Source organism: Ovis aries, chromosome 1, assembly GCF_016772045.2.
Source record: "Ovis aries strain OAR_USU_Benz2616 breed Rambouillet chromosome 1, ARS-UI_Ramb_v3.0, whole genome shotgun sequence".
NCBI classification, from domain to species: Eukaryota; Metazoa; Chordata; class Mammalia; order Artiodactyla; family Bovidae; genus Ovis; species Ovis aries.
Window position 1 is genome coordinate 77,562,151 of NC_056054.1, and position 25,583 is coordinate 77,587,733.

A 25,583-nucleotide genomic window follows, 5' to 3' on the forward strand; every position below is an offset into this window, starting at 1 on the left:
GGAACACTGCTGTTACTCACTGATCCAATGTTGGAAAGAGTGAATGTTCCTCCAATAAGGTCATTGGTGCTGAGCTGACCCGCAGAGCCCAATTTCTGGAGGCGGTTCAATTCAGTGGCGATCTCAAATATGGAGCGGATCTGAACATTTTTCACATTAGGTACAATCAAGCCCTGCTCTGTATCCATTGCTATTCCAATGTTATGAGAAGCCTAAAAACAAGCAAACAATTATATAGTAGCCCTTCCACAGGCGCACAGAAAAGAAAGGCTCAACCCTTACTGCCTTATGGACTTAACTATCAAAACCTATTTTCACTAGATTGATGGTAATTTTTAAAAACTTTTCATTTATTTTTATTTATTCATTTTTGGCTCTGTTAGGTCTTCACTGGTACACGCAGGCTTTCTCTAGTTGCAGTGAGCATGGGAGCTACTCTCTAGTAGTGGTAAATGGGTTTCTCATTGTGGTGGCTTCTCTTGTTGAGCCCACAGGCTCTACAGCACGTGGGCTTCAGCAGTTGTTGCTAGTAGGCTCTGGAACGTGAGCTCGAGAGTTGTGATGCACGGGCTTGAATTGCCCCGTGGCATGTGGAATCAGGGATTGAACCCATGTCCTCTGTATTGGTTCATTGATTTTCCAAACTAAATGAAAAGCTTTTAAAAATTACCATCAATCTAGTTTTTAGGTGGATTCTTATCCATTGGACCACCAGGGAAGTCCAGTAACAGCTTAAAAGGAATGATTTTAAAAGGTTTTTTTGAAAAAGATAACCTAGGGCAACAGATTATTTTCATACATTGTTAGTGGAAGTGTAAGCTGGCATAGACTTCCGGGAGAACATTTAACATTAGGTACCAACATTTACAAAACTGTGTGCTAAGGGGATAAATGCAGAAGTATGTAGAGATGCACAGAGATGTTGAGTCAGATTATTTCTAAGATGGAGAAACTGTACATGATCAAAATGTTTGTCAGTAAGTCACTGGCTAAACAGATGATAAAGCTGTATTTACTGACATACAATGATGTCTAAAACATACTATATGGAAAAGAAAATAGTTAAAATTTTAGCTAAAAAACTATAATATTACATATATATTATATATAGAATTCCATATATTTTTTAACTGTATAAAAATAAAATCCTAGACAGACATACATCTCAGCATAAACAGTTATCTTAGGGTCATGAGACTGAAGGTGAATATCAATATTTTCTGGTTTGAATTATTTGCAACAAGTATATACTTAATGAGAAAACTGTATTAATCATATGGAAAGATTTTAGATTCAACCCCCCTCCCCCAGAATATAAACCTCACTTCTTGGTTGTATATTTCTAACAAGAATAATAAGTAAGAGCCAGCATCCTCAAAACAGTTCTCAGTCTTCATAAACTTTGACTCCAAACAGAAGAGTTCACTCAACGGAATTTAAACTTTCATTAATTTGCTCATTTAAATTGGTCTTGCTTTTTAAAACTGCAGGAATTCCACTTCAAGCTCTCTTCTGTTTGAGGGGAGTGTGCGTAGTGTGAAAAATGTAACCCACTGCCTCACAGCTGTGTATTTCCAATATTCTAACCAGAAAACCAAAAGGGGTTAAGGAAATCTGTATATCTGAAGAGTGTTGTTAATTATTAACCTACAAGCACATTTGCACTTTTATTTAAACAAAATATTTTCACAACACATAGCCAACCTTGTATGTTATGTTCTGGCAGTTTTCATCCACAGAAGCATTAAGAATAGGAAACTGTAGTAATCCCAAAGAAGCAGCCTGTTTAAGAGGGAGAAAATGCAACATTAACACTTTTAACTCTGAAAGGATAGGTAGGAGATTTGAAGTGTTAAGAGGTGAAGGATGGAGGGAGAGAACTCTTCTGTAAATTGAGTTTAATCTCAAGTCTACAGGTACCAGGCATATTACTCCTAACTTATCGTCCAGAAATGTGGAATTAGGTTACCCTTATCAATTAAGAATAAAAGATAAAGTCGTCAAGGTAGCTTGTACACGCTAAGGAGATTTTCAAAATAACTATGAAGATTGACCAAAACACTAAAAGAAAAGTCTAAATTCTCGTGTTTTCCTCATTTACATGTAGAGTGTTAAGATTTCCATGAGAAGAAAACCTCCAGTTCAAAGAAACATTTTGAATTAAAACCCGAAAAAGCAGTGAATTATTTCCCTGTGTAGAAAGAACAAGTGACAAGGATTTGAGAAGCTAGTACTGTAGCTGGTGTCCCTGGCCAAGAGAAGGGCCGATGCAAACACTGACTTTAGAGCTCATCTCCCCAAACTGATGGCATTTCTGTCTTCCCACTCTGTCTTCCCCTGCTTTAATCTCTCTCCTTTTTTCTCTTCTGTCCATATTCAGATTTCCCTGTCTCCAAAATGTTCTCTATAGCTGTTTCTCTGCCCATTCGGGATATAATCAAAGTCAGACATCGCATTTGGTTGTCATGCCTTGCAATCAGTTTAAAAACTAAAAAAATAAAAATGCTTAAAATTGACGGCAAAAAGAATTCTTTCCCCCACTACCTTCATCTTGTCCAATGAACGGTCCGTTATATGCATTGTGTTGTGTTATTTTTGTGGGTGGGTGGTCTTGACCGAAAAAAAGAAATCATATCCCTGAACTGGAAAGTTAAGGAGTTTTATAAAGCATTTGATTTGATAACTATAACTTTAATCTTCTTTATCTAAAACAATCCATTCAGTTCAGTCAGTTCAGTCACTCAGTCATGTCCAACTCTTTGTGACCCCATGGACTGCAGCATGCTAGGCTTCCCTGTCCATCACCAACTCCCGGAGCTTGCTCAAACTCATGTCCATCGCGTTGGTGATGCCATCTAACCATCTTATCCTCTGTTGTCCCCTTCTCTTCCTGCCTTCAATCTTTGCCAGCATCAGGGTCTTTTCCAATGAGTTGGTTCTTTGCATCAGGTGGCCAAAGTACTGGAGTTTCAGCTTCAGCATCAGTCCTTTCAATGAATATTCCGGACTGATTTCCTTTAGGATGGACTGGTTGGATCTCTTTCCAGTCCAAGGGACTCTCAAGAGTCTTTTCCAACACCACAGTTCAAAATAGTCCAACTCTCACATTCATACATGACCACTGGACAAACCGTAGCTTTGACTAGACAGACCTTTGTTGGTAATGTCTCTGATTTTTAATATGTTGTCTAGGTTGGTCATAACTTTTCTTCCAAGGAGCAAATGTCTTTTAATTTCATGGCTGCAGTCACCATCTGCAGTGATTTTGGAGCCCCCCAAAATAGAATCTCTCAGTTTTCTTTGTTTCCTCATCTACTTGCCATGAAGTGATGGAACCAGATGCCATGATCTTAGTTTTCTTAATGTTGAGTTTTAAACTAACTTTTCACTCTCCTCTTTCACTTTCATCAAGAGGCTCTTTAGTTCTTCTTCACTTATACATTACAAACAGTATTTTGAGTACAATCCAAATTTTGTAAAAGGAAAAACAAGGTATGTGTCCACAGATATGAGGTCATTTTTCCCCTGAACAATACTTTAATCGTCATTTGTATCCATGCCCTGTCTGCCTTAACATATTTTTTCAGGTTCTCCTCTTCCTCAATTTCTTTCATTCCCCAAACCCAACTAACAGCAACCAAACTTCAACCTCAGCAATACTTTATTTAGTAAGTTCTGGTTGACCTTTTCTTCTCTCTTGGTGTGGGAGGCTGAATCAAAAGCCCCAATCTTGTGCGCCTCCGTATACAAATCCTTTGGCCGTGCTCTTGCAAGCTGATTCTGAGCTAAGTTATATGACTCGCTTTGGTCAGTGAATTAAAAACAAACTAGGCGCAGTGCAGCTTGTGGAAAGTGCTTACATTTTGCTTCCTCTCTTCATCTGTCAGTACTGAGCCCATGTGTAGGCTGATATACTGGGCAGATAGGAGAGACATGGGAAGAAAAATGAGTGAAGCTCCCTGAGGTCATCCTACAGCAGCTGGCCCCTTAGGCAACCTACTAGCGTCTGTAGACATATCAGTGGGCTCTGCCAAGATCAGCAGACTGGCTGTGCTCATGAGAAATAATAAGTGAAGATTATAGACTACAGAGAAATAGACTATAGATCCATGAGAAATAATAAATGGCTAACTGTTTCAAACCATCAAATCTGGGGGTGGTTTGTCATTCAGCAATAGACACACTTGGCTTTTAAGTGACTTCTCGGTTCTGCTATCATCAAACCACTGACCCCACTCACCATCTGCCACTGCCTAGGCAACTCAACTTCTATCTACCCCTTAAACACTGATGGAAAACCCTGAGCCTTCTTTTCTTCTCCTTTGCACATAATTTGAGGATCTCATCCACGAGTTTCAACAGCTGTGCCTCCTCAGAGCTGTAATATAGCCTAGATCCCTCATTATTGGCACCTACTACATCTCATGTTTATAGAGCATCTCTTTCCTCATTAGGGTGGTCGTTAAAAAGATGGAGATACAGGAGAACAGCTTATGTCTTACAAGACTCAGCGTCAGTGAAGAGACAGAGGAGGATAAATACTTTCAATACACTGAGGTAAGCTGCAATGAGAAACAAAAGGCTTGTTTAACCCAGACTACGGTAACCACCAGCTTTTGTAGGAGGCTACACTGGAACAAAATTTGGTGTTTAGGATGTATGCACATTTGATCAAGGGAGGAGGCAGTACTTCAGGTAGAGTTGTATATTCCAGGAGCTACACATAGCTTAATCTGACTACAGCGGGTGGGGGGTGACTGAGAGAGAAGACATGAAAAGTGGGCAGCAAAGGCTCATAGAAATATTCTATTATGCCATAATAAGGCATTTACAAACCATCCTGAAAGGGAACCACTGAAAAGAACCAGGGGCTAATACAGTAATTTGATTTACAGGGGAACACTCTTGGTGCAGTGCGCAAAGCGCTTGTGGGAAGCTGCACTGGAGTCAGAGACAACAGTACACACTCTTTTTAGAAAAATGGACCAGAATGAAAACTTAGCTTCTCCACTTGTTAGAAATCAGTCCTTGACAAGTTTGTCAACTTCTCTGAGTGACAATTTCCTTAAATGGAAAGAGGGAATAGCAATTATTTACACATTAGCATTATTCTGATGGTTAAAAGAGATCATATATACAGCATGCTTCGTACAGAATTGGGCAGAAGGCAGCTGCTTCCTAAATAGTGGTTAGTGAGCTGTGCAAGCTCAGCTGATGGTCTTTTTCTTTTTATACTGGTCCCAAGTACCTAGAAATGATTCCTAAAAGCCTCATATGTTCATTGAAAAGTAAAAAATCAATCCTGAATCTCACTTTTCTTCAAATCAGGATTTTGCTGGCATGATCCTTTTTGAATTAAAGGCTTTACCTACCTGGCAGGACAATCCCGACCTAGTTCAAAGAGATAAGTAGATAAAAATCTGACACAAAAAATTTCAATTTTATAAACTTCTGTGAAACAAAGAGAGTATATCTGTACATTTTTATAACTATGTGATATCATGAGAATATTACTTTTATTCAAACCCATAGTTAACACACTGCATTATTTGCAAAACAAAACTTATATATCTAACTCAAGCCTTGTTAGAAATGAATGAAATCTTACTTTTAAGAAGAAGGGCATAAAGGAAAGTTTAATTCCACGAGCAAAAGCAATGGGTTTTAATTCTTCTCGTAGCTTCACCAGTTCAGTAAGGTCAACCTCATCACAATACCCAAGATGAGGTATCTTCAGGGCTGCAGACATGGTCTTGACCATTGCTTTGTGAAAGCCTAGAAAACACACATAGTTGTTTTTGTTTTTAAAACCTTTGATCCCTTCAACAACTATAATAGAAGGTTCTCAAATGTCACTTCAGTTCAGTCAGTTCAGTACAGTCACTCAATCGTGTCCAACTCTTTGCGACCCCATGAATTCCAGCATGCCAGGCCTCCCTGTCCATCACCATCTCCCGGAGTTCACTCAAACTCACATCCATCGAGTCAGTGATGCCATCCAGCCATCTCATCCTCTGTCGTCCCCTTCTCTCCTGCCCCAATCCCTCCCAGCATCAGGGTCTTTTCCAATGAGTCATCTCTTCCCATGAGGTGGCCAAAGTACTGGAGTTTCAGCTTTAGCATCATTCCTTCCAAAGAACACCCAGGGCTGATCTCCTTTAGAATGGACTGGTTGGATCTCCTTGCAGTCCAAGGGACTCTCAAGAGTCTTCTCCAACACCACAGTTCAAAAGCATCAATTCTTTGATGCTCAGCCTTCTTCACAGTCCAACTCTCACATCCATACGTGACCACTGGAAAACCATAGCCTTGACTAGACGGACGTTTGTTGACAAAGCAATGTCTCTGCTTTTGAATATGCTGTCTAGGTTGGTCACAGAGAAGGCAATGGGACCCCACTCCAGTACTCTTGACTGGAAAATCCCATGGATGGAGGAGCCTGGAAGGCTGCAGTCCATGGGGTGGCTGAGGGTCGGACATGACTGAGAGACTTCACTTTCACTTTTCACTTTCCTGCACTGGAGAAGGAAATGGTAACCCACTCCAGTGTTCTTGCCTGGAGAATCCCAGGGATGGAGGAGCCTGGTGGGCTGCCATCTATGGGGTCGCACAGAGTCAGACACAACTGAAGCAACTTAGCAGCAGCAGCAACAGCAGGCTGGTCATAACTTTCCTGCCAAGGAGTAAGCATTTTTTAATTTCATGACTGCAGTCACCATCTGCAGTGATTTTAGAGCCCCCCAAAATAGTCTGACACTATTTCCCATCTATTTCCCATGAAGTGATGGGACCAGATGCCATGATCTTCGTTTTCTGAATGTTGACCTTTAAGCCAACTTTTTCACTCTCCTTTTCCACTTTCATCAAGAGGCTTTTTAGTTCCTCTTCACTTTCTGCAGTAAGGGTGGTGTCATCTGCATATCTGAGGTTATTGATATTTCTCCTGGCAATCTTGATTCCAGCTTGTGCTTCTTCCAGCCCAGCGTTTCTCATGATGTACTCTGTATATAACTTAAATAAGCAGAATGACAATATATAGCCTTGATGTACTTCTTTTCCTATTTGGAACCAGTTTGTTGTTCCAGGTCCAGTTCTAACTGTTGCTTCCTGACCTGCATACAGATTTCTCAAGAGGCAGGTTAGGTGGTCTGGTATTCCCATCTCTCTCAGAATTTTCCACAGTTTATTGTGATCCACACAGTCAAAGGCTTTGGCATAGTCAATAAAGCAGAAATAGATGTTTTTCTGGAACTCTCTTGCTTTTTCCATGATCCAGCGGATGTTGGCAATTTGATCTCTGGTTCCTCTGCCTTTTCTAAAACCAGCTTGAACATCTGGAAGTTCACAGTTCACGTATTGGTGAAGCCTGACTTGCAGAATTTCGAGCATTACTTTACTAGCATGTGAGATGAGTGCAATTGTGCAGTAGTTTGAGCATTCTTTGGCATTGCCTTTCTTAGGAATTGGAATGAAAACGGACCTTTTCCAGTCCTGTGACCACTGCTGAGTTTTCCGTTTGCTGGCATACTGAGTGCAGCACTTTCACAGCATCATCTTTCAGGATTTGAAATAGCTCCACTGGAATTCCATCACCTCCACTAGCTTCGTTCACAGTGATGCTTTCTAAGGCCCACTTGACTCACATTCCAGGGTGTCTGGCTCTACGTGAGTGATCACACCATCGTGATTATCCGGGTCATGAAGATCTTTTTTGTACAGTTCTTCTATGTATTCTGCCACCTCTTCTTAATATCTTCTGCTTCTGTTAGGTCCATACCATTTTTGTCCTTTATCGAGCCCATCTTTGCATGAAATGTTCCCTTGGTATCTCTAATTTTCTTGAAGAGATCTCTAGTCTTTCCCATTCTGTTCTTTTCCTCTATTTCTTTGCACTGATCACTGAGGAAGGCTTTCTTATCTCTTCTTGCTATTCTTTGGAGTTCTGCATCCAGATACTTATATCTTTCCTTTCTCCTTTGCTTTTCACTTCTCTTCTTTTCACAGCTATTTGTAAGGCCTCCCCAAACAGCCATTTTGCTTTTTTGCATTTCTTTTCCATGGGGATGGACTTAATCCCTGTCTCCTGTACAATGTCACAAACCTCCATCCACAGTTCATCAGGCACTCTGTCTATCAGATCTAGTCCCTTAAATCTATTTCTCACTTTCACTGTATAATCATAAGGGATTTGATTTAAGTCATACCTGAATGGTCCAGTGGTTTTCTGTACTTTCTTCAATTTAAGTCTGAATTTGGCAATAAGGAATTCATGATCTGAGCCACAGTCAGCTCCCAGTCTTGTTTTTGCTGACTGTATAGAGCTTCTCCATCTTTGGCTGCAAAGAATATAATCAATCTGATTTCGGTGTTGACCATCTGGTGATGTCCATGTATAGAGTCTTCTCTTGTGTTGTTGGAAGAGGGTGTTTGCTATGACTAGTGTGTTCTCTTGCCCAAACTCTATTAGTCTTTGCCCTGCTTCATTCTGTATTCCAAGGCCAAATTTGCCTGTTACTGCAGGTGTTTCTTGACTTCCTACTTTTGCATTCCAGTCTCCTATAATCTTTTTTGGGTGTTAGTTCTAAAAGGTCTTGTAGGTCTTCATAAAACCATTCAACTTCAGCTTCTTCAGCATTATGGTTGGGGCATAGGTTAGGATTACCGTGATATGGAATGGTTTGCCTTGGAGACGAACAGAGATCATTCTGTCGTTTTGAGATTGCATCCAAGCACTGCATTTTGGACTCTTTTGTTGACCATGATGGCTACTCCATTTCTTCTCAGGGATTCCTGCCCACAGTAGTAGATGTAATGGTCATCTGAGTTAAATTCCCCCATTCCAGTCCATTTTAGTTTGCTGATTCCTAGAATGTTGATGTTCACTCTTGCCATCTCCTGTTTGACCACTTCCAATTTGCCTTGATTCATGGACCTGACACTCCAGGTTCCTATGCAATACTGCTCTTTACAGCATCAGACCTTGCTTCTATCACCAGTCACATCCACAATTGGGTATTGTTTTTGCTTTGGCTCCATCCTTTCATTCTTTCTGGAGTTATTTCTCCACTGATCTCCAGTAGCATATTGGGCACTTACCGACCTGGGGAGTTCCTCTTTCAGTATCCTATCATTTTGCTTTTTCATACCATTCATGGGATACTCTCAATTAAACTCTTTCTCTTGGGCCTACCATCTTTATTACATATATTACATAGCTTGAAAGCCACTAATTTCAATGCTGAAGCATCGACTGTAGCACAGCACCAGTGTCAAGTGTAATATGTAACAGGTGAGTGTTGCTAAGTCACTTCAGTCACGTCTGACTCTTTGCAACTCTATGGACTGCAGACTGCCAGGATCCTCTGTTCATGGGATTCTCCAGGTAAGAATGCTGGAGTGTGTTGCCATTCCCTCCTCCAGGGGATCTTCTCTACCCAGGGATTCAACCTGTGTCTCTTATGTCTCCTGCACTGGCAGATTCTTTGCCAATAGCACCACCTGGAAAGCCCAATAGCATAGGTAACTGCTTTCCCAGCTGTAGTGTATAAAAAATTCAAAAGGATGCAAGCCACGTATTTACACAATGGCTTTCTTGCAAAGTCACTTCTGGAAGGTAATCATCCTAAGAATTTGTACATAAATCAGAAGTACTTGTTTTGAAATCTAACAAAAAATAATAAATATTTAAAATATCCTGAACAAGTCTTCAAACAGAAAAATTATCTCCAAAATCATTGCAGATGGTGACTGCAGCCATGAAATTAAAAGAAGCTTGCTCCTTGAAAGAAAAGCTATGACCAACCTAGACAGCATATTAAAAAGCAGAGACATTACTTTGCCAACAAAGGTCTGCGTCGTCAAAGCTATGGTGTTTCCAGTGGTCATGTATGGATGTGACAGTTGGACTATAAAGAAAGCTGAGCGCCGAAGAACTGATGCTTTTGAACTGTGGTGTTGGAGAAGACTCTTGAGAGTCCTTTGGACTGCAAGGAGATCCAACCAATCATTCCTAAAGGAAATCAGTCCTGAATCTTCATTGGAAGGACTGATACTGAAGCTCAACACATGGGTCACCTGATGTGAAGAACTGACTCATTGGAAAAGACCCTGATGCTGGGAAAGATTAAAGGCAGGAGGAGAAGGGGAGGACAGAGGATGAGATGGTTGGATGGCACCACCAATTCCAAGGACATGAGTTTGAGCAAGCTCCAGGAGTTGGTAATGGATCGGGAAGCCTGGCACATGCTGCAGTCCATGGGGTCGCAAAGAGTCGTACACAACTGTGCGACTGAACTGAACTGAGCAAGTCTTAAAACAGAGAAATTATCTGTAGGCAAGTTTATATGCTAAGAAACCTGCCAACATATTACTCCTCAAAAATTATCAGTATATATTAAAGCTTTTCCTAGAAAAATTATAATTTCATAATGCTGAAGCAACTTCCCCCCAAATAAATGGCACTATTCCTTTACATTACTGTTATTATTACCTTTCATGGGTTCAGTTCTGTCTTTGCCTGTGAACACTGGAGGCTTTGATATTGGAATAGGAATAGTTCTGTCTTTTGGTTTTGGTGGAGGTGGCATAATTTCAGCTTTTGGTGAAGGAGGTAGTATAGCTCCTGTTTGCTTTTCCAGATAGTTGAGAATATCTTCTTTAAGTATTCTGCCATCTTTTCCTGAGCCAATAACTTCACTCAGCTTAATCTAAAAAAAGGGACACCTTTTTAATGCTAAAAATAAAACTACCTAAAAATAAATAAATCCATCATATGGTCTCTAAGTGGAATTAAATGAGCTGAAGGTAAAGTATCTCTGACCAATAAATTAGTATAAGGAAATAACATTTTCTTTATCCTAACAGAACAGTATAAACTATAACATTTTCATCATCTCAATAGAATACTATAAAGTACAGTTACATACTGTTCATTTACCCATGTAGTAACAATGTAATATCTACATTGTATATAGCTACTTTTGAAAATATATTTTTAAACAACTATTTCTAAATGTCTTGCATAATTCTTATTGGATTTTTTTTTGCCTTTTCCTGAAGACTACAAAGGAAGAACTGAGCATTTAAAGAAGAGTTAAACACTGTAACAAATGCAGACCAATGTTTCTGACCCTGGCTACCAGTATACACACAATGACTAAAATAATCAACAAAAGCTCTCTGTAACAGCAACACTCTGCTACATTTAAAATGGACAATCAACAAAGACCTAATACACAGCTCAGAGAACTCTGCTCAATGATATGTGGAAGCCCGGATGGGAAGGGTTTGGGGGAGAATGAATACAGGTATATGTGTGGCTGACTCCCTTTGCTGTCCACCTGTATCTACCACAACATCGTTAATTGGCCATACTCCAATATAAAATAAAACGTTTAAAACAAAAACTCTGTCAATTAGTTTTTTCCTGATGGTTGTTTTAGAAAGATCAGTACAAAACACTGAAATGACCCAGGAAAGCTACATCATACATTTCTGTGGGTAGTCCTTCTATATGATTTTTTTTTAATGGTAAAATGTTTACAGCTTTCAAAGCAATATAAAAGATCATTATTTCATCTAATACCTTAACAATCAAGTATTCCATAATACCATTTCTATTTCTCTATTTCAACAAATCATCTTCATATCTGAACACATTTAATGGCTAACAAATCTTCATTAAAGGTACAGAACATAATTTTCCTAAGCATTTCCCTGATTTTGACCACATATGTGCCTTCTAGTTTCTGACTACATAAAACGCTGGGAAGAATATATCCTAGATGACCTTCCCCAGTGGTAGGATAACTAGCTGAAGAGATATGAACATTTTAATGACTCTTACTATATATTCCCAAAATGTAAACATTTTTTCCCACTGTAACTAAACTACTTCTCTCAAAAAGAGACAAACAAAAATCCTGCACTGTGGGGCATAGTGGAAAGAACTCAGGCTTTGGAACCAGAAAGATCTGTGCTCACATCCCCAGTTGAGCTACTTATTTGATTGTAGGCAACCCAATCAATTTCTCTTTCCTTTCTCATCTCATCAGAAAGCGGATAATCCAAACCAGCTTGCAGGGTTACCGTGAGGAATAGCTGTAATGTTATGTATGGCATCTGGCTCAGAAGCGCTCAAACGATGGAGGCAACAATTGTTGAGGCAGTATTAATCATTGAGAGCACTGGTTTTAGAGTCATGGAGATTCACTTTGGAATCCCAGTTCTATTATTGTGTTAGCTATGTGACCTTGGACCAGTTATTTGACTTCTCCAAGTCTTACAAAAGTCTGTTATTTCACAGAGTTGTGAAGATTAAAAATAAGATGACATATAAATTATTAGCACAATGCCCAGGACCCATCTTGCTTTGACGATTAAGCATCCATGACGGGCAAGTAAGAGGGAACACAAAAGACCAGCCTCTATGACTGAAGTCAATACTATGGTGTTTTCCATCTCCCTGGGATCCAGCAGATCCTTGAGACCATATCCACGCCTGGACCATTTCCCATCCCTTCCCTGCACTGCTTCCATTCTTCCTAGTAAAGATGATCACTCTTTCAATTAATTAATCACATGTTCCCAAACACCTGTCTCAAGCTATGCTTCTAGGGTACCTGATCTAAGACTCTAGAATTTACAAGTATTCAATAATCAGTAGCCCTGACTTTCATTAGGCTCTCAGAAAAAAAAAAAACAAACAACCCACACTTCTCATTAATATGAATAAGTTCACAATTTTCTTCTCATTTCTCATAAGGACTAACCTTTTAGTAACTTGAGCTGTGTTTCCTTTAATCCCAACTTGAGCCAACTCATTATGGAATATCTGGGCAATTCTTCATAGATACACATGGAGACCTTCTATGTGATCTCACACTTAAATATTAAGAAAACTTACATTGTTTTCCATTGCAAGGCGACGAACTGCAGGAGTTGCCAGTGTTTTCTGGCCCTTTATCTCTTGGTGTGTGTGTTCATCATGGGATACAGCAGGGGTTTCAACAACATCTTCTTCTGAATCTGGAAACAGGATGTTATTACTGTTTAGTAGAAAATATTAAAACAAGCTTGTTGTTCAGTCCTTAAGTTGTGTCCGACCCTTTGCAGCCCCATGGACTGCAGCACGCCAGCATGTCCTTCACTGTCTCCCTGAGTTTGCTCAAACTCATGTCTATCAAATCAGTGATGTCATTCAACATCTCATCCTCTGTTGCCCCCTTTTCCTCTTGTCCTCAATATTTCCCAGCATCTGGGTCTTTTCCAATGAATCAGTTCTTCACATCAGGTAGCCAAAGTATTAGAGCTTCAGCTTCAGCATCAGTCCTTCCAATGAATATTCAGGATTGATTTCCTTTAGGATTGACTGGTTGGATCTCCTTGCAGTCCAACGGACCCTCAAGAGTCTTCTCCAACACCACAGTTTAAAAGCGTCATTCTTGAGCAATCAGCCTTTTTTATGGTCCATCTCTCACATCCATACATGACTACTGGAAAAACCATGGCTTTGACTAGACAGACCTTTGTTGGCAAAGCGACATCTCTGCTTTTTAATACACTGTCTAGGTTTGTCATTTTAGTTGCTCAGTCGTGCCCGACTCTTTGTGACCCCGTGGACTGCAGCCTACCAGGCTCCTCTGTCCATGAGATTTTCCAGGCAAGGATACTGGTGTGGGTTGCCATTTCCTTCTCCAGGGGATCTTCCCAACCTAGAGATCGAACCCAGGTCTCCTGCACTGCAGGCAGATTCTTTACCAACTGAGCTACAAGGGAAGCCCAGGTTTGTCATACCTTTTCTTATAAAGAGCAAGTGTCTTTTAATTTCATGGTTGCAGTTACCACCTGCAGTGATTTTGGAGCATAGTGCCTCACAACATATAAATAAATTCCATTTAAAGTATATAGGCAAAACCCATGATAGATGAGCTACTTCAGAATGGAAAAACACAACTTTAAAATAGAAAAACAAACAAGGGAACTGGAGTGAGTGAGAGGGGTGTACTAGTACAGGTACTGTTTAATGACTATGATTATCTTCTATTCACATCACTTCTGTTAAAATTATGTAGCAGCTACAAGTTTAAAAATGAGTTTCTTTCATAAATTTTAAAACACATGTAAACATTTTCTTAATAAATTTCTCATATTCGTATATAGGTACACTATATATACATTTGTATACACACATACATATGTATATATGGCATGAATTAATAATCAAATGTGAGGTAAATTACATGAATCATGTAAAGTCTGAGAATCTTAAATGCTTTTCTAAGATAATTTAGCATTTAAATTTTTTTCTCTGCTTTGAATGTAACGAAGAATGCTGTGGAAGTTTTCATGGCTAGTACTAATTTGGTAGTTTTGTTCTCTGCTAATACTAATTTGGTAGTTTGGAAAACTCAGCAGCGGCCACAGGACTGGAAAAAGTCAGTTTTCATTCCAATCCCAAAGAAAGGCAATGCAAAAGAATGCTCAAACTACCGCACAATTGCACTCATCTCACATGCTAGTAAAGTAATGCTCAAAATTCTCCAAGCCAGGCTTCAGCAATATGTGAGCCATGAACTCCCTGATGTTCAAGCTGGTTATAGAAAAGGCGGAGGAACCAGAGATCAAATTGCCAACATCTGCTGGATCATGGAAAAAGCAAGAGAGTTCCAGAAAAACATCTATTTCTGCTTTATTGACTATGCCAAAGCCTTTGACTGTGTGGATCACAATAAACTGTGGAAAATTCTGAAAAGATGGGAATACCAGACCACCTAACCTGCCTCTTGAGAAATCTGTATGCAGGTCAGGAAGCAACAGTTAGAACTGGACATGGAACAACAGACTGGTTCCAAATAGGAAAAGGAGTACGTCAAGGCTGTATATTGTCACCCTGCTTATTTAACTTATATGCAGAGTATATCATGAGAAACGCTGGACTGGAAGAAACACAAGCTGGAATGAAGATTGCCGGGAGAAATATCAACCTCAGATATGCAGATGACACCATCCTTATGGCAGACAGTGAAGAGGAGCTAAAAAGCCTCTTGATGAAAGTGAAAGAGGAGAGTGAAAAAGCTGGCTTAAAGCTCAACATTCAGAAAACGAAGATCATGGCATCTGGTCCCATCACTTCATGGGAAATAGATGGGGAAACAGTAGAAACAGTGTCAGACTTTGTTTTCTGGGGCTCCAAAATCACTGCAGATGGTGACTGCAGCCATGAAATTAAAAGATGCTTACTCCTTGGAAGAAAAGTTATGACCAACCTAGATAGCATATTCAAAAGCAGAGACATTACTTTGCTGACTAAGGTCCGTCTAGTCAAGGCTATGGTTTTTCCTGTGGTCATGTATGGATGTGAGAGTTGGACTGTGAAGAAGGCTGAGCACCAAGTAATTGATGCTTTTGAACTGTGGTGTTGGAGAAGACTCTTGAGAGTCCCTTGGACTGCAAGGAGATCTAACCAGTCCATTCTGAAGGAGATCAACCCTGGGATTTCTTTGGAAGGAATGATGCTAAAGCTGAAACTCCAGTACTTTGGCCACCTCATGCGAAGAGTTGACTCACTGGAAAAGACTCTGATGCTGGGAGGGATTGGGGGCAGGAGGAGAAGGGGACGACTGAGGATGAGATGGCTGGATGGCATCACGGACTCGATGGATGTGAGTCTGAGTGAACTCCGGGAGATGGTGATGGACAGGGAGGCCTGGCGTGCTGCGATTCGTGGGGTCGCAAAGAGTCGGACTCGACTGAGTGACTGAGCGACTTAACTGAACTGAACTGATTCTCTAACTCTAGAGTAGTGATATAAGAGAAATAATCTTGGGCTATTAGCATGCAGTTTTGCAATCAAAAAAGGTTTTGAGAACATTTAATTGTCAAGGTTGGATGCTAGAAAGTCAATACTGAGTACAGCAGAATCTCTGTGGGAATAAGGAAATTAGAGACAGCCTCTGAACACCAGCAGGCAACTGAGTTATCTTTGACATTCAATTCTAAGCAAATAAATTTCCACTGCTGCAACTGTGGAAAGACATTCTATTTATTCACCCCCCTCACTAATCTATGAACTGGCCCACTGGAGCTCTCAGAGTTCCCCATACGGGAAAGGAAGAGAAAAAAGAAACAAACAAAAGCTTTGTACTGAACATGAAGGGTAGTAGAAAATGTGACTGCTGGAATTCAGGACATACTGCCCCAAAATATGCCACTCTGGTTGGTTTGAGCTGCATGCAACTGGAAAACATCAAATGCAAGGAGAGGTAAACTCTGAGCTCTCATTTACCTGAAGACGTCCAAAAGGAACTCAGCTGTCATAAGCTCCCTCCCCAGAGGAGAGTCTGACTGCTAGAGAAGATTGACTCTTATCACAGAAGAGACTAGAAATTCGTAACACAGACAGACAAACTTTTGTCACAAACTATCTTCAGTCAGTCAGTTCAATCGCTCAGTTGTGTCCTACTCTTTGCAATCCCATGGACTGCAGCACGCCGGGCTTCCCTGTCCATCACCAACTCCCGAAGTTTACTCAAACTCATGTCCATCGAGTCAGTGATGCCATCCAACCATGATCAAACTATCATGTGAGTGAAAGTGAAGTCACTCAGTCGTGCCCGACTCTTTGCGACCCCATGGACAGTGGCCTGCACCAAGCTCTGCCATCCACGGGATTTTCCAGGCAAGAGTACTGGAGTGGGTTGCCATTTCCTTCTCCAGGGAATCTTCCCGATCCAGGGATCGAACCCCGGTCTCCCGCATTGTAGACAGACGCTTTACTGTCTGAGCCACCATACCTCCTACGTATTCCACGAAGAGCCTGTTTATCTTTCCTAAAAATGGTTTACTCTCCCTTAAAAGGCTTCCTTCCCTCCTACTCTTTTACTTTAACTCTAAAACAATATTGTCCTGGCAAACATCTTTAATACTATAAACTCTAAATGACACCTAACTTGTGTTGTTACCTCACAATGTACGAACAGACATGTTAGAATGTAGTGCCAGTATTCCAGGTGCAGAATGGAACTGATATTCCATCTCTGAAAACAATTTTCAGTGTAATAAAGTGGTTTGGAACATGGGTTTTAGAATTAAACAGAGCTGGGGTCAAATCATAGCTCTACCAATTACCAGCCATGGGGCCATGGGCAACTTAAACCTCCATGTGTCTCAATGTTGCATGCATCTGTATGATTTAATGAGTATATATACATATATATATATATATATATATATAGCACATAAGCACAGAAAAAGCATTCAATCAATGATAGATGTTCATGTTAAAAGGTGAATGCAGTATAATGGCAGAAGTGAAGAAGTGAACTGAAGTTGCTCAGTTGTGTCCAACTCTTTGTGACCCCATGGACTGTAGCCTACCAGGCTCTTCGGTCCATGGAGTTTTCTGGGTAAGAGTACTGGAGTCGGTTGCCATTTCCATCTCCAAATGGCAGAACAGTACCAGTTTAACATAGTATTCTGCTACTTCTTCTGTCCCCCTCTCTCTTCCGCATGGTGGCAAGAAGCCTCAATTAAAACTTATTAGGTACAGAAACTTGCCAATTGTTTGACGGTCAAGCATTTTGGCAACTTAATCTTGTATATAGAGCTGCAGGAACAGAACACCTGAAATAGCTGCCAAGTAGCCTCAACATAAAACCCATGCACCTGCTTCAGAGAAAAGGCATTTAAACTCTCGGTTGGAGCCTATTTTCTTTTCTTGACATACATGTCTTAACAAATTTGGTTACCTGTGTTCCCAGAAAGTTAGGAAGGATTATAATGGCCTGTCACAATGACAATGCCAAGAGATATGCTGAAAATCAAAAATCAGATGAAGAATTGTGTTTTTGTTTTTCCCAGAACAATGAATGTTTATTGACATATAGCTTTGCATAATAAAAAAAAATGATTTTAGGTTATACTCAATATACTCACTCTGCTGCTACTGTTAAGTCGCGTCAGTTGTGTCTGACTCTGTGTGATCCCATAGACGGCAGCCCACCAGACTCCCTGTCCTTGGGATTCTCCAGGCAAGAACACTGGAGTGGGTTGCCATTTCCTTCTCCAATGCAGGAAAGTGAAAAGTGAAAGTGAAGTCGCTCAGTCATGTCCAACTCTTAGCAAACCCATGGACTGCAGCCTACCAGGCTCCTTCGTCCGTGGGATTTTCTAGGCAAGAGTACTGGAGTGGGTTGCCAGTGCTTTAATAAAGAGCAAAATATGTAGGATTTTAAAAACTAAAACTAATGAGTCCCATTAAATGAATTGTTTTGAAAAGTTTGTGTTCAAAAAGTTTTAGTTGTTTAGAGAAATGAGGAGTAATCTTACCTTTTAAAATAGAGGTTAGAGAAAGCCAAGTTAGCTATAAGGAGAACTCACAGCAATAGTCTAAAAATTCAGTTTAAAGTAGATGGCACACTGAGGCATGAATCAGCTTTGATATAATCTTGATAATATTAAGCAACTAAATCATCAATTTGTAATTGTAAAGAGTATATGCTTTTTAAATATCACAGATACAAGTTGGCATAAGTGAGTCTAGTGAGGTCTCTTTAAGTAGACATCTGTCTACAGCCAAAGAACTCATAAATAGGACTTGGAGGTCACAGATATATTTTTCCTGATCAAAATTATCATGATACCCCAATCTTAAAAAGCAGGTTGAAACACCATGTTACAAATGACAGTACCATAGAATATTATTTAAACAAGCATTATGACAGGATTTTGTGTCCAATATTACTACTAAGATTTCTACTCTTGATCCGTTGCACTCTAGATGTAATTATTTTCTACTTGTAAAATGTACAAAATATATCTTATACTCCTAAAAAACTTCTCATTAGGTAATTTTCTTACTCATAGTATAACTGGTTTTCTCGGCACTAAAACAGGGAATAATACAAACAAATTCAGTATTACTATAATTGTTTTTTTGACTGTGCTGGGTTCTAGCTGTGGCATGTGGGATCTAGTTCCCCAAACAGGGAGTAGACTTGGGCTCCCTGCATTGGGAGCATGAAGTCTTAGCTACTGGACCACCAGGGAATATCTTACTATAAATTCTTGTTTAAGACAAGGTACACGGAATATTTAGAAACCTTTTCCATTTCCAGAATTTAAAAAGAGGCATATATAAATTTATTAAAAAACAATCCACTATTCTATAGGCTTGCTTATTTGATATATAGGATTATGCTTCATAGTTATTCTTACAATAAGAGATTTAATACAAATTATAAAAATATAAATATAAAAGCAAAAAGGTACACACACAAAATAAAACTAGCATGCAAGATAATTATTCAGAATGCACTATGAATAGCAAATGAAATAGTTAGCAATGATCATTTTTCTATGAGGAAAATTACCAGATAATTTTTACTCTCGCAATCTATCCAACCCCGTTGTTTTTACAAATAACACACTGCACATACAAAAAATATAAAATTTGTTGAATGTTGAAATACATATATATCCATAACCATCACTGCAATCAAGACAATGGGTGTATCTATCACCCCTCAGAGTTTCCTTATATTCCTTAATAATTATTCCTTCCCAAACCTTCCCCCCTCCCTACTCTATCAGCAGGCAACCACCAATTGGTTTGCTGTCATTATAGATCAGTCTGGATTTTCTAAAATTTTATTAATCTCCAAAATATATAAGCAACTCATGCAGCTCAATATAAAAAAACAACCCAATCAAGAAATGGGCAGAAGACCTAAACAGATATTTCTCCAGAGACATAGATGGCCAACACACACATGTAAAGATGCTCAATATCACTCATTATTAGAGAAAATACAAATCAAAGCTACAGTGAGATTTCACCTCATACTGGTTAGAATGGCCATCATCAAAAAGATCTATAAACAATAAATGCTGGAGAGGATGTGGAGAAAAGAGAACCCTCTTGCGTTGTTGGTGGGAATGTAAATTGATATAATCATTATGGAGAACAATATGGAGGTTTCTTATTAACTAAAACTAAAACTGCCATATGACCCAGAAATCCCACTACTGGGCATATACCATAATTCAAAAAGATACATGTCTCCCAGCATTCATTGCAACACTATTTACAACAGCCTGGACATGTAAGCAGCCTAAATGTCTCTCAACAGATGAATGGATAAACAAGATATGGTACATGTATACAATAAAATAATATTATTCAGTCATAAAAAGGATCAAGCTTGGGTAATTTATAGTGATGTGGATGAACGTAGAGTTTGTCATATGAAGTGAATAAGTCAGAAAGAGAAAAATAAATACCATATGTTAATGCATATATATGGAATGTAGAAAAATGGTACTGATGAACCTATTTGCAGGGCAGGAATCTAGGTGCAGATGCAGAGAACAGACTTGTGGACACAGAGGAGGAAGGAGAAGGACGGAAGAATTGAGAAGCTATCATTGATATATGTATACACCATCTTGTGTAACACAGCTAGCCAGTGCAAAGCTACTATATAGCACAAGGAGCTCAGCTTGGTAATCTCTGATGATGACCTAAAGGGGAAGGATGGGGGTGGAGGGATGGGAGGGAGGGGTATATGTCCACATATAGCTAATTTACTTCATGGTACAGCAGAAACTAACACAACACTGTAAAGCAATTATACTCCAATTGAAAACTAAATTAATGTACAGAGAATCATACAGCATGTTCTCTTTATTTCTGGTTTCTCTGACTTAGAATAATTTTTCAAGATTCATCCACGTCATACTGGAAATTAATTTCTCTAAAAAAGTTATTTAGAAAAAACATACCCCTTGCCTGAAAAAGTTTTTGATTTTATAATTTGCTATATCAAGACTTACTAAGTTGGATTTCACTGGGGATACCAAAAGAAACTTTAAAAATAAAAGCAAACAATAAACCCCCCCCCCCTCAAATCCCAACTGCTCACTTGTTCATACACAGTCAGCCCTGGGAATCCACAGGCTCTGGATTCATGGATTCAACCAAATGTTGATTGAAAATACATAGAAAAAAAATTCCAGACAGTTCCAAAGAGCAAATCTGAATTTGCTGAATGCCAGCAACTATTTACATAGTATTTACACTGTATTAGGTATTACAAGTAATCTAGAGATGATTTAAAATATAGGCTATATGCAAATACTACATCATTTCATATAAGGGAGATAGGCATCTGCAGATTTTGGTATCTGTCTGTGTGTGTATGTGTCCTGAACCAATCCTTTGCAAATACCAAGAGACTACTATAATCTGCTTTTGTGGATGGCATAGATAGATACCTAACCTGGTCTACAGCACCTGATTGGTTATTCTAACTTACTGACATCCACAGTAACGTTTAGCATCTTTGCTTGTTTCCGTTTATGTCAAGAATATAATTCTTTACTTTCAAGGTCTTAACTGAATGATTAAAAAAAAAAACTATATTATCCTGTTGATGCATCAAAATAATTCTGTACTTATTTCAGGTAATTTAAAAAAATTATTTGCTTATTCCTGGCTGTGTTGGGTCTTCGCTGCTATGCAGTTTTCTCTAGTTGCAGCAATCGGGAGCCACTCTCTAGCTGCGGTGTGCAGGTTTCTCAGTGTAGTGGCTTCTCTTGTTGCTGAGCACAGGCTCAACAGTTGTGGTGTATGAGGCTAGTTGCTCCGCAGCACGTGGTATCTTTCCAGATCAGGGATTGAACCCGTGCCTCCTGCATTGGCAGGTGGATTCTTTACCGCTGAGACAACAGGGAAGCCCCTATTTCAGGTAATTTTTAAAGATAAAGTCTTTCTCGTTTTTAATATTCCTAAATCATGCCTTTCAATAGAAATCTGAAATCAAGACAATAGGAAACACCCCTAGTACCCAGATGATGGTCTCTTATTCATTGCACATTAAAAGAACAAGAGCTCCTGAAGGAAGAGATGATTCCGAGTCTAGGCAGGAAAAGTACAAGATGATGCCAAAAGCAAGGAAGTTTTTGAAAATTAACAGGGTCGTGTTAAAAGAACACACAGCAACCACCTTGAAATGGTCATCACTATTAATAATTAGAAATCAAATAAATAATAAGAAAGCTTCAAGAAGTTTTGAAGGTAACATGTTATAGTGGAAAACATTCTGGACAAAAACTCAGGACATCTGAGGTCTAAGTTTGGCTTTATGATTTCCATGGGCAAATCACCCAACGATGAATAAGAATAAATAAAATATTAAGCATGAAACATAAACTGTGAGTGTGCCTGTGACATTAGTTACATTATTGTACAGACTGGAGGACTAAGAGTCAGCCAACCACTGTGGTTCAGACTCCTTCTAAACTTTCCAACTTCACTATACTGAAAGGTCTTCATCTCAGCACTTTCAGAGAGATTGCTGGCTTAGGTTTGCCTCACAGAATTATGGTCCCCCCACCCCTCCTCCACGTCAAAGCTTCCTAGATGACATAACCTTGGTATACCACACCAATGCCAAATGGAACTTCTGATGTAAAGGGTCAGCTATTTGCTACCATAGGGACAGCACACGGCTTTAATTTTCCTATAACGTTCTCATAATGAATTCCCTCTTATCAGAACACCTAATGATTATAAGTTCCATGCTGCTGCTGCTTCTGAATGCTAGTTTCTTTGCTTCCCACTCTGGTTTTCCCTCTTTTCTACTTCTCTTTAAAAATTTGGCTTTCATAACCACCACTAATGAGAATGTGTTTTGGTTTTCTTATCAGTGGCAAACAGAGCAATCCCATCATGTGAGATTTAATCTTTGCACATTCCAATTTTTATTAGCGATGAGTGTTCAAAGCTTGAATCTTTCATTCCCAAGACAGTTTGTTGCTTCTTTGAACATAAGGTTTCCAGAAGGCAGGCCTCCAGATAAATAAAGTATTACTATACATGTTTTTATATATAGTAATACTGATGCTTGCTCCTTAAAAGGAAAACTATGACAAATCTAGACAGTGTTTTGAAAAGCAGAGACATTACTTTGCCAACAAAGGTCTGGATAGTCAAAGCTATGGTTTTTCCAGTAGTCATGTATGGATGTGAGTTGGACCATAAAGAAGGCTGAGTGCCAAAGAATTTATGCTTTTGAACTGTGGTGCTGGAGAAGACTCTTGAGAGTCCCCTGCACTGCAAGGAGATCAAACCAGTCAATCCTAAAGGAAATCAACTCTGAATATTCATTGGAAGGACTGATGCTGAAGCTGAAACTCCGAATACTTTGGCCACCTGATGCCAAGAACCAACTCATTTGAAAAGACCCTGATGCTGGGAAAGATTGAAGGCAAAAGGAGAAGGAGGTGGCAGAGGATAAGATGGTTAGATAGCATCACTGACTCAATGGACATGAATCTGAGCAAACTCCAGGAGATGGTGAAAGACAAGGAAGCCAGGCGTGCTGCAGTCCATGGGGCTGCAAAGAGTTGACACAAGTTAGCTACTGAACAACAACAACAAATACATGTTTTTAACATGGTAACTGGTCAAAAGATAATCATGTATCACAGAATACCTTTCTATTTTCCTCATCTCAGTTCTAAACCCGCAAATCAAATCCTGTAAGTTATTCAAAGGAAACATCACTTTCAACTGGTACCCAACGACAAAAGGACACCATTAATCAATTTGGCAAGATAGATGAACATATACATATATATACAGTACCTTTTAAAGCTTCCGTTTCTATGTCTACTAATGGCTTTCCCACATAGGCAGTATCATCTAGATTATAATACAGTTTTTTAATGACTCCATCATAACGACTAGTGATAGTAACAGAAGCTTTATCACTTTGAACTTCACAGATGCTATCAAACTGAGACACTGTATCTCCTTCTTTTACATACCTAAAAGAAAAAGTCATAAGACACTTTTACATGAACCATAGTACAGATCATCTGAAACAATAAAAATGCTACACTGAATTAGATGAGTATCCATGGAGCCCAGTATTGAGGCCCAATATGTTTCAGATGTTTCAGAAGAGACTACAATGGCTTTCAGAGGTTCTTTGATGCTTCTTCAAGGAGTATAAATTTTTAAAAAACAATGAAATATTCATAATTTATAATCCAAAAATTTAATTAATGTATCAAGTTTTTCTGCCTCACCCATTTCTTAGATGAAATATGTAAAATGTATTTTAAAAGTGTTATTTTCTTTTATTGTGTCAGCCTTCATCACATTTTAAGGGATACCTATTATTTCTAGAATTAAATTTTAAAAACTGATGTCTTCAATATACATCTGCTATACTTTTATAAACTGTAGTTTGAGTTCTTTGTCTTTATCTCTAACATGACTAATGAATTTCAGAGTCAGCCTCTTCTGACCTGAGATCCATCACTCTTTCCTTGATCCCACAATGCCACAGAGACACAATTGCAAGGTACATTTCTGTGATTATGGTTCTCTCCTAACCTACAGAGCAATTATAATGAAAACTACAAGGAAAGAATGTTTAGGTGTCTAAACGAGATTCTTAAAAGGATCTTTAACAGTATAAAATTGTGGGAGAGAATCTATTGACTCACCTTAACTGCTAGTTCTCAAAACCTTTGAAAATTAGTTCAGTACTCGGAGGTGTTTTTGTTTTTCCAGCAAAGGAAAGAAAGAAAAGGGGTAGAAGGATGCCTAAGTAGAGGTCTTTTTAATTTTTGTTTCAAGCCTCTTTCTTTTTCACTTTTTTTTTAAACCTTTGAAACAGTATTCTTTGATTCATGTCTTTTGTTTTAATATTTTAACCTGTTCTAAAAATATAGGCAAACTCTCAGGTAATGGTGAGTCAAATGTACTTGCATTCTTACTGAAATCATTTTTAATAAACACAGCTTAGACTACATAATGATTTTAAAACAGTTTGGAAAGAAGCTCTAAGTTCATTCATTAAAAACTTTTCAAAACACATGGTCATATCAACTTAGCATCTTTTAGAGACTAATTTATCTTTTTTTAGCTGAAGTGAAGACTGGGCAGTGAAAAAAAAATTTAAAAAGAGGAAAAAACAAACCTTAATAAATTACACTGAATAAAATGCCCTGATGTATAATGAACTGTGCCACCAGTATATTGTCAACATAAACTAGATTTACCTTAAAGCTTAAAAAATATATATTTTATGTTATAAAGAAAGGTGCTTCAATTTAAATAGATTCCTATTTATTTGTACTCAAATTACTTTTATACTTACTTAAAAACATTTCAGAATAACTTACCATTCTTTAACAGTTACTTCTCTAATCCCTTCTCCAATGTCTGAGAGTTTGAACTGAACAATCTGTCCCCGGAGAGCTTCAAAAACAAGTAAGAAACGATGATCATTAAATACACAATGTATTGCTAATAGATAGATGCTTTAACATCTAAAATTAGAAAATATTCTCAAGCAGAGGCAGAAGCTATTCTATTTCATTGATTCAAAACAGCATTTTATAATGTTTAAAAGTATACCCATCAAAGATTTGTATAAATTACTCAGTGACAAAGACCTGTTGATACTGCCACAGAACTATCATTTTCTGATTTCCAAAATAATGTTGTTTTACAAGAGTAGAGAAGGCCCTTCCAACCAATGAGATTTTGCACTAATAGAAATGAATAA

General features: G+C 38.8%; 1 protein-coding gene across 2 annotated transcripts in view; it reads right to left on the reverse strand.

Moving 5' to 3' along the window:
* Positions 1-25,583, reverse strand: part of DBT (dihydrolipoamide branched chain transacylase E2) — a 41,943-nt gene that overhangs the window by 5,915 nt on the left and 10,445 nt on the right. Inside the window, exons 3-9 of one of the 2 annotated variants that reach the window (XM_015092139.3) lie at positions 25,198-25,273; positions 23,648-23,829; positions 12,905-13,026; positions 10,490-10,706; positions 5,609-5,775; positions 1,705-1,782; positions 21-212 (exon numbers count right to left, since the gene is read on the reverse strand). In XM_015092139.3, the coding sequence (XP_014947625.3) occupies positions 21-212; positions 1,705-1,782; positions 5,609-5,775; positions 10,490-10,706; positions 12,905-13,026; positions 23,648-23,829; positions 25,198-25,273 (1,034 nt within the window). The remainder of the gene's footprint in view (positions 1-20; positions 213-1,704; positions 1,783-5,608; positions 5,776-10,489; positions 10,707-12,904; positions 13,027-23,647; positions 23,830-25,197; positions 25,274-25,583) is intronic. The other variant, XM_060412102.1, reaches the window with a different exon arrangement.